This window comes from Notothenia rossii, assembly GCF_949606895.1.
Source record: "Notothenia rossii genome assembly, chromosome: 8".
Taxonomy (NCBI): domain Eukaryota; kingdom Metazoa; phylum Chordata; class Actinopteri; order Perciformes; family Nototheniidae; genus Notothenia; species Notothenia rossii.
The window spans coordinates 39,437,721-39,447,244 of NC_136906.1; the positions used below are offsets into that span (position 1 = coordinate 39,437,721).

At 40.6% G+C, this 9,524-nt stretch overlaps 2 protein-coding genes and 1 long non-coding RNA gene across 4 annotated transcripts in view; 2 read left to right on the plus strand and 1 right to left on the minus strand.

The window, feature by feature from the left end:
• The window catches only part of rrn3 (RRN3 homolog, RNA polymerase I transcription factor), a 77,252-nt gene extending 76,879 nt beyond the window's left edge, over window positions 1-373 (plus strand). For both annotated transcript variants that reach the window (XM_079643678.1, XM_079643679.1), the window contains one exon: window positions 1-373. This exon is cut by the window's left edge and continues 95 nt beyond it. In XM_079643678.1, coding sequence (XP_079499804.1) covers window positions 1-43 — 43 coding nt within the window. In that variant the 3' untranslated portion in view covers window positions 44-373.
• A 1,085-nt stretch (window positions 374-1,458) lies between these two features.
• On the minus strand, window positions 1,459-4,044 carry LOC307015204. Its single transcript, XR_013801439.1, has 3 exons — window positions 3,934-4,044; window positions 3,402-3,485; window positions 1,459-3,094 (listed from the first exon to the last, which is right to left on the minus strand). It is a non-coding gene; the product is annotated as an uncharacterized lncRNA (long non-coding RNA).
• Window positions 4,045-6,990: 2,946 nt separating this feature from the next.
• Window positions 6,991-8,621, plus strand: LOC307015202 (uncharacterized protein; the record flags this gene model as incomplete). Its single annotated transcript, XM_079643680.1, has 3 exons — window positions 6,991-7,140; window positions 7,696-7,891; window positions 7,978-8,621. The coding sequence occupies 3 exons, from the start codon at window positions 6,991-6,993 to the stop codon at window positions 8,619-8,621; spliced, it is 990 nt and encodes a 329-aa protein (XP_079499806.1).
• Between the last annotated feature and the right edge of the window lie 903 nt (window positions 8,622-9,524).

Sequence of the window (9,524 nt, forward strand, 5' to 3'; positions counted from 1 at the left end):
CAGCAGCCTGGGCTCCCCCCCCATCGCCTACCAGACACACTGACCACACACCTCACATTTAAGTTAGGACTCAAACACACACTGAGGAACACGAGCCGGTGAAGAGATGACTCTGATCTCACACAGGACACTTCCTAGAAAGCTTCAGTGACTTTCAGGAAGTGTAGACCTGCTCAGTCTAACTTGACATATTTTCACAAATTGATTAACGGCAGATCATGCAGAGCAATAACTCCAATGATGGCAACAGAATCAGCGAGAGGCTAAATAAAGATTTATTTAAGTGCATACCTTTTTATTTGACACTTTAAGAAATGGAGGGGGGGCTGTTTGTATGGTGTTTTAAGTTTAATTAAACACTCCATAGACTGTTGTCGAGCCTTCCTCACTTTTTGTCTGGTTCTGTATGGAAAAAAAAGTTCAAACTGTTTATTGCGTGGGCAGCACATTTTGGCATGAGGCAATTACTTAAGTTTATTTATGAAATCATCATGATGCCTGCTGCAGACCACACTCCCAAAAACATAACTGATCCCAGACAAGAAGCTCAGTCTGCATATAAAGAGCGCTGAGCTCAGCACCAGGAGTCGCCTGGTTTGGTGAGTGTGAAAGAAGAGAAAACGGCAACCTGTCCTCAGAACAGCCTCATGGGAGATGGAGTCCCATGCATCACACAGCTGACCTCATAGCAGCGGAGATGTATGAAGGTAGATATGGTGCAAAATGCGAGAGCTTGTAAAACCTGATGTTAGCACTTGCAGAAAAACAATCTGAGCTTGTGTGCATACATTTACACTAGTATAAAATATCCACGTATCTGTGAACCCAATTTGAAGTCACAGAAGAAAAAAAAAGTTTGGGAGCTTGTACAAAAAAAATGAACTTAGTGATGCACTTGCAGAAAAATATATTTTCCATTACAGCTGCAACTTGGTTATTACAACCACTCAAATCAGTCATTACAACTTGACGAATCTGCTCTGTGGCAGTATACAGTGGGGCAAAAAAGTATTTAGTCTGCCACCAATTGTGCAAGTTCTCCCACTTAAAAAGATGAGGCCTGTAATTTTCATCCTAGGTATACCTCAACTATGAGAGACAAAATGAGAAAAAGAAAATCACATTGTCTGATTTTATTTGCAAATTATGGTGGAAAATAAGTATTTGGTCAATAACAAAAGTTCATCTCAATACTTTGTTATATACAGGGGTGCACATAACTTTTTTGCCCTGGTTCTCAAAGGAGCACCTGGAGATGTTGCTTGGTGCTCATCCTTAAAATGAAATAAACTGTACATTTTGAGGGGGTCTTGACTTTATTTGCCAGACACACGGCACTGAATACACATGCAGAGTTGAACACAACGCAACATTAGCACGACCAGCTGTCATCACTACCGTCCTGACTGTTCTCCTCACTGTCTTCCTCTCTGTCAGACATGGTAGCTGATGATGTACTACTTTCTCTCTGGTTGAGTTTGCGGTTAGCTGCTTGCATCCACAAGTCAACAGCTGGTTTCTGGTCGAAAGTCTCTTTTGTCATCTCAAGGCCCAGATACACCGGCCAGTCACCTGAGAAGTCGCCGACACCGACTGTTGCGTCGCCGGACTCTCCTGCGTATTTGCCGACTTCGCACACTGGAAAACACCGCAAATCCGAGCCGAGCACGTATGAACTGCGCATGCGTGATTGGCAATAACTCTCCTTACCAGCAGGCGGCGGTAGTGTGTATTCATCATTCAAAAGAGGCAATAACCGGAACAACCGGAAGACAGAAGAAGAACAGACTCAGTAGGCTTGTTTGAGACGCGTTGCGGCTCGCCTCGAAAGTAGACGAGAATAGCCGATCGCAGCCGGGGGAGGTCTCAAAAAGCTCGCCTGAAGTCGGACAGCTCCGAGTCGGCTTCTTCTTCTTCTACTTCTTCGCCTTCTTCTTCTTCTTCTCTCGGTTTTTTGGCGGATTGCAAACCACTTTAAGGGGCATACCGCCACCTCCGGAGTCGGCTTGACTCGGTTTGCATTTATAAAGAATGCACACGTGTTTAATCGTTAATGTCAGATATGTACTAAGTAAATACATTTGTTCCTGCTCAAGATTAGATTCAACTTTATTGTTATTGCACATATTAAAGGTACTGAGACAACGAAATGCAGTTTAGCTTCCAACCAGGAGTGCAACAAGCAGTAAAGTGAAAAGTAATGTACACAATCTACAGGATAAAATATAGAATGAATTGAATGATGAATACACAGTGAGGGGTATGAATACACTAGATATACACAGCAGCAGGGGTGCCGCCAGGGATTTTGGGCCCCGTGAAAAGATATCAAATTGCCCATCACCAGGCCCAGGCCACGCCAACCAAGCACAATTGCTAACCACACCTCCAGAACCCAACCCACTCATTTATGCTTTAAATAACTCCACATGTACAGGCTTGCATCTATCTTGTAGTCCAAGACTAACCGCACAATATTTACTGACACTGAGCTGTGAAAATATAACACTGTGCAGACGTGCAACATTCTGCTGCAGTAGAATTCACTATTTGATATAACACTAACATTCCTGACAATAAATATCAATAGTCATCTTTTATGGTGTACATGCCTAACAATAACATTTATGAATGGAACATTCTCAACATGAATGCATAAATCCAAATAAATATAACTTAAATATACATGACCTCTTAAATTAAAAATAAAGTGAACATTACCACCAACAAAATCATTTATAAAATGCTATAACACAAAAAATAACATAAGCAGCAGATTTAAAAATTAAATATACATACCAACTACAAAATATGCAGGTATTAAAGTGGAATACAACGGTAATGGAAATGAAAAGGCCTTATGGTGGTGCCAAATCAGAGCCTATTGCTTTTTCTCAGTCTTTTTTTTACAGCTTCCTCACTTTGTCTGTCCTTTCCTCACTTTGTCTGTCCCTTTCTGTACACCTTCTCTTGTCTTCACTGGAGCCTTCATCCTCATCATCTACATTTGTACTGCCACTGGCACTGTCACTGTCCTTCACCTTTTCCTCCACTTCCACACACCTTCCTGACAAAACTGAAGAGGGCCCTGGCTCTGTAGAGTACATGACACATATGATAATATATTCTTTAATATTAGTATTAATATCATAACCAAAATGTTGGTGATTAACATTTAATTTACCTAATACAGACTGATCACTCAACGCTTCAAACATCCTAAATAGACTAAAAGCAGTTTTTTGTCTTATATAGATCAGTGGCTATGTGGGAAAATACTGTGTTTGAAATGTATAATTTAAATGAGATGTTTGCTTTTTGTTTTGATATATATATGTGTTGTATTCCAGTCTCCCTTCAGATATGTTAAGTGGCATGTCATTCAACACAATGCTGCTCACCTCCTTCAGTTGGGAGAAAAGCTGGTTCAGGTTCAGCCTTATAGGGGGACAGGGCTGCTGAGCCTGAAGATGGATCTGTTGGTCCTGGCACCATGGGGAGGGACAACTGATTTAGTATGAATAGCTGATAAACATGTACCTGCATTTAATGTCAGCTAAAAGAGCAGTGAAATGAAAAACCTCTGAATTTTCTGTGAAGATATTAACAGTAGCCTACTTAATGTCAGCTTAGTAAAAAAAAACATTACAATTTACAATGGACTACGCTTAGCTAACAGACTAAATTCCACCACTCATGGACCACACCCACCGCATCCCTCCTCACATGCTTTCACTCTGCTAGAAAAGTGCTGCGTTTGGAGGCAGGAGTCTTAGGACCAAACCATTACATGTAAATAGAGGGGGGTGTACAGAGGCTTTGGATAATTAACTTTTGGAAGAAAATAAGTTAAATGAATCGTAAGTTTAGTGAGTAGCCTACTACGCAATATAACGTTATATTAATGTTAATTATTTATGAAAGGGTACTTACATTTTTTTTCTTAATGTTCTAAACATTTTGGGGCCCCCTGCTCATGGGCCCTTAGAATCGTCCTAACCTTTCATCCCCTTACGGCGCCCCTGCACAGCAGCCTGTGAGCAGTATGAACAGTGTGTATGAATATGCTAAGATGTATAAAGTATAAAAACGGTAAGCAGTGCAAGTATAGTATAACATATATAGATATTAATTTCATGATGATAAACATTGTGGAACAATGATGAAAAATGTGAATGGAAGTGGCGACGTAAAACTGACACAAAAGAACAACAAACTATTGCCGAGCCAATGGAGAGCTTCATCAGCAGCACGGGGTAAAAACCACCAATGAGCGCTCAGCTCGAGATACCAGCGAGTCGTTTTCCATCAAGCATTTCGCCTCCGCAGCCCGTGGAGAGGAACAGCGGCGCCTCGCCGCGCCTCGCTCTCAAGGCTGCGGGCGTCTTTGTCCCGCGAGATTTCAACGTCTCATGTGAGCGAGCCTACAGAGCAAGTCGGACAAATTGACTAACCATCATGCAACGCACGAGCAAGACGTTGATCGAAATTGCGCAGGTCTCGCTTGTCTCAAACAAGCCTAGTGATATAGAGAGGCGAAGTCCCGCCCATCTACTTCCGACCCATGGGACCCCGGAAGCGGGAAATTATACATTGAAGTCAATGGAGAGAGAAAAGTCATCTTTTGATCCCGTTTGAATTGTGCCACGAATGACACATATGATGTTTGTCAAATTAAAAGAACATTTTGCAAGTCAAAAAAATAAAAATGTGTCGTAAAACTGTGAAGTTACACATTTTTTTGTGTGAAACCGCTCCGTGAACTACAGGTCTCTGGTCTCGCACAATACACGCCACCATCACAAAGATGGCCGTCACGTTAGCAAATTATATAATTAATTACTAATAATCATTTAAACCTGTTATTACCAATATTTCACAAATTCTGCATGTAAAGTTAAGAGCACAGCTGTAGGTTGAGTGTCAGCTTTGCTTGGTTCATCTTACTGGGGGGCAGTTACATGGATGTCGGTGCAGTCCACAATAATTTTTAAGTTGAAGGCAGAATGAATTTATTATTGACTCAGAATGAAGCACAACTTCATGTCATACAGTACATTGACTTTATTTGTAATTGTGTAAAAAAATAAAGCATTGATTAGCTAGCGGGACCTGCAGGAACAGAGAATGGTGATGGATGGAGCTGGGAAGAGAGAAGAATAAAGAAAACAGATCAACTTTATTATCGGATATTAAAATTTCAATTTCAAAACAAGTTGCCGCTCCTACAGTTTTCTAGTATGTAAAGATGATTTCACATGACCAATGCAAAATATCACACTCAATACATGTGTGTCTGGGGGGTGCATTGTGCCTTTGATGTAGCCTATATAAATAATATACCATAACCAAATACTATTACGTACAGTGGAAATCAGGTTGCCAGAGCAGGTCAGTCCAGTGTGCATGTTCCTCAGGGTCTCAGCAGTTACAGGTGAGGTAAAGAAAATAAAAGAGAAAAAGGTCAGTAACAACACTTTAATGTAACAACACTGAATAATTATCTCTTTTAATAATTTTCTCTCAGTAATCACTCAACTACTGTCTTTCCAACAAACAGATTGACTCACTCTCACTATCATCACAATGAAACACGTCCAGAAGAATGTCATGCAAAGCTGCCTGCCTTCCTTCCTTCGACTCTTCCTGAACTGCCTGATCTTTTAATGTTCCATGTTAACCATGTGTGCATATAGCATTAAATAGAAAAGATCGCTGATGCTAATGTGGCGTTAGCCTACCTCCCGCCCCCTTAGCACCTGGTGGAGGGGGCGATAGGCTACTCTTCAAATGTTTCACATCATACTTACCATCATGACTACTCTTACTGTTTAACATTTTGGTTTACTTCATGTTAAGGCTAATACAAATGACAAGGCTAAGTAATGTAATGCTAACTAACATGCTCGCTACTAGCTAGGTAGCTAACTTGACTATGTTCCATGCAAAACATGTATATTACCTGATATGTTTGGTCCAACGACTCCTGGTCCTTTCATCAGACGGGAAGCGATAGAACGAGCAAGTGGTATGATCACTTTTGTGATTACAACCTGGTACAAAGCACACAGGCATCTTGTAAAAGTGAATTTATTGGAGCAATCTCTTATATTTATTGGAGGGAATAAATCAGTCTTCTTCTTCTTTGCTTTAATTGCAAGATATTCTTCTTCTTTGCTTTGCGAGTCGCAACCTTTATATAGGGTCGCAACCAGCTCCATATAGATAGAAGAGTTACGACAGCGGAAGTCCAAAAACGGTTATCGTCACGTGGTTCATGTAGACGAGGATCGTTCCCCGGAAGTTCATGGAGGGCAATGTGAATGCATTGATAACAGGAGATAGAACTACGATTTTTGGTCATTATTAGTGAATAAAGGTTTTGATTTGCAATATTTATACAACAAATCGATATGTGTATGTATTTACATCAATATGTTTTAAAAAATAAAATAGAATTTGCTAATATTAAGTGATCATAGGATTAGTGTGAACAACTAGTTTACATGCTAGGCTAACAGTGCCTTGGTTAAAGAGCCTGTTGCTGTTTATAGCTTTGAATTCTTTAAAACCAATATTATCTTCTTAAACTTGTATGGTAGTCAGGAGCATCACTTTCTAATGTTTATTGATATATTTAGAGGGAGGGGATCTAAAGGAATGCTTCAAAATTCAGATTAGATTAATTTCTACCATTTTCTTAAATTCATGGTAGTTTCAGTAATCCCATGGTAATTGAGGACACAAGTTATCTAAATGACTAATTTCATCTTTATGGCTTTCAGAAAGGACAGGAGACCGACAGGTGACTATCAAAGGACTAGCAGCAGCAGCAGCAGCATGATGATGATGATGTTAAATGTGTGGTTTTAGGAAAATCCATTGCAAATACATTGAATTCAATAAACATTGAATAGCATATCATGCAGTTTGTCTGTGCCTTTTCCTCCGTGTTGTCCTGGTTTGCTGTGCTGCCTCCTAGTCGCCACCATGGTTTGCTGTGCTGCCTGGGGATGCTCAAATCGCTCCGAGAAAGGAGTACGAATGTACGGCTTCCCCACTGACACAGAGCGGAGGAAAAAATGGCTGGCTCAAGTCAGCAGGAGCAATTTCCCGACCAACAGCAAAAAAATATGTGAGGTAATTATATACAAACACTGCATTTGCACTTTTTCACAAAACAAAAACCACACCATTGGGAAAGCTTAATGTTTTGTTTAATACAAAAAAACAGGAAAAGGCTTGAAAAACACAGAGTTGAGACTCAGGGTGCAGGGTGAGGGTCTCAATGCAAGCATTCAGGCTCCATTTAATCCCCCTCTGGTTCTTGTGCTGAAAGAGGGGGTAACAGACAGGAGAAAGGGTTGTACACACCTATATATTACACCTATTGGATGGGAAATTGCCTTGGGGAGATAAGGTGTGGTCTTTGTTCCCAACTGAAGTTATGGAACTTTATTATTTGTGAGTTTAACAAAGTATGACAAATGGCATCAGTAATAGATGTGATATTAATTTCTATAAAGTTGTCTCACATTCTTGGTCATATTTTATATGCAGTATGTAATGAGTATAACATGTCCAGTAAGTATAAGGTGTTTCCTAATACTGTGTATTCAACCACTATGGAATATGTATGTGGGCAGACAAAACTGAGTTGTTCTGTGTGTGAAGTAACCTCAAGTCACTCCGCAGGCACATTTTGATGCAGACCAGTTTGTCAAGACAAAAAAGGGCAAGACTAGGCTGAGAGCAGAGGCTGTACCCACCATCTTCGTGCATCGCCCTGTGGTCAAAAACAGAAGGGCCCCTGCACCACGATTCACCCCGGGACCTGTATCTACAAAGGCCATAGCTCATGATCACAGCTATAGTGTGAAAGGTGACACAGGTATAATAAGTATGAACTCTTAGTAACAAAAGTAATATTTCTTATTTTTAAGTGGTATAATATTTTAAATGTTCGAAAATCTACAGTGCCACGTCTTCTACTTACATTAGTCTCAAAGATTGAGGGAAGAAGGGATGAGGAGACTGAGAGAAAGGAAAGTGAGGGTGAAGAAAGAGAGGACATGGCTAGTGAGGAGAAACAGGGAGGGCGGACACCACCCACTCAGCCAGCAGCCAGTCAGCATACAAGGGAACCAGCAGCCAGTCAGCATACGAGGGAACCAGCAGCCAGTCAGCATACGAGGGAACCAGCAGCCAGTCAGCATACAAGGGAACCAGCAGCCAGTCAGCATACGAGGGAACCAGCAGCCAGTCAAACAGATCTATTAAAAAAATTAAAGAGAAAATTAAAGAGCCAAGAAGTAATCACCAAAAAAGCAAAGGCTGCACTAAGAAAAATCAGGAAGGAAAATGCAGCTCTCAAGAAAACAATGAAAAGTAGGGACAACAAATATAAGAAAACGTTTTCAAAAGACCAACTTAAGGCATTAGGCAGACTCACCACAAAGGGGATGAAATGGAGCAATGAGACAATTAAGAAGGCTTTAAAAATTCGCTTTGCGTGCGGACCAACGGGTTACAAAACTCTGCAGGAATTGCAGATTCCCTTTCCAGGAATAAGGACACTGCAAAGAAGGATGCAATGTGTTAAGTTTGAGCCTGGTGTGTAACAGCTAACATCACTTCCCCTCCACCTGCCAACATCACTGCCCTCCACCTGCCAGCACCCAGCCAGAGGAGCGCAAACAACATAAACAAGCAAGGTGTCCCGTCATGTACCTGGAAGTTTGGGTTGGCAAAATGGAATAAGAGAGGGACCAAAACCTTGGTGGCTCTCTACTCATGTTGTTACAGTTGTCTTGGTTACAGCTCTCAAGTTTTTTTTTTGCCATTTCCACATCTTTAGAAAATATGAAATAAAAAATTGAAGTGAAATCAACCTCTTCTCTGGAGAATAAACTTTGATTTCTCTGTCTTGTGAGTATGCAGTCTTGCAGTTTTGCTCCTCCACCTGTAACATCAGTGCCCCTCCACCTGCCATACAGTAGGTTACTAACAAAATTACTTATATAATACAGTGATAGAATACATGTTAAGCATGCTTACTTATATAAAACAGTAGTCTTAAACTTACCTTGTGTTTTCACTCTCACTTAAGTCCCTTTCCCTTTGCCATCAATCAGCTGAGCTGCAACATTATACAGACAGGTAATAATCAACATAATCACAAGGACACAATATGGCTCTGCTAAAAACACTCACTCTTACAAGCACCAAAGTTATATTTATCTAATATTTAACTCCCTCCACCCCCGCATACAATCCCTTTTAGAAGCCCCTCTTCTCTAATTCAACAACGTTGGATGAAATGACATTAAGAGGAACGGAATTTACAATTAAAAGGCTGTTCAACGTGTGTTGCTAACTTGATCCGGTATCCTAGCTTTATCTGTTATCTGTAAACGTTCCCTAAATCTACTAATTTAGGGATAATCCACTGACGTCCTTTAATACACATGTTAATTTGAATCAGATGTACTGATAATATCCGCAATATAAATCTTTAAACTTCT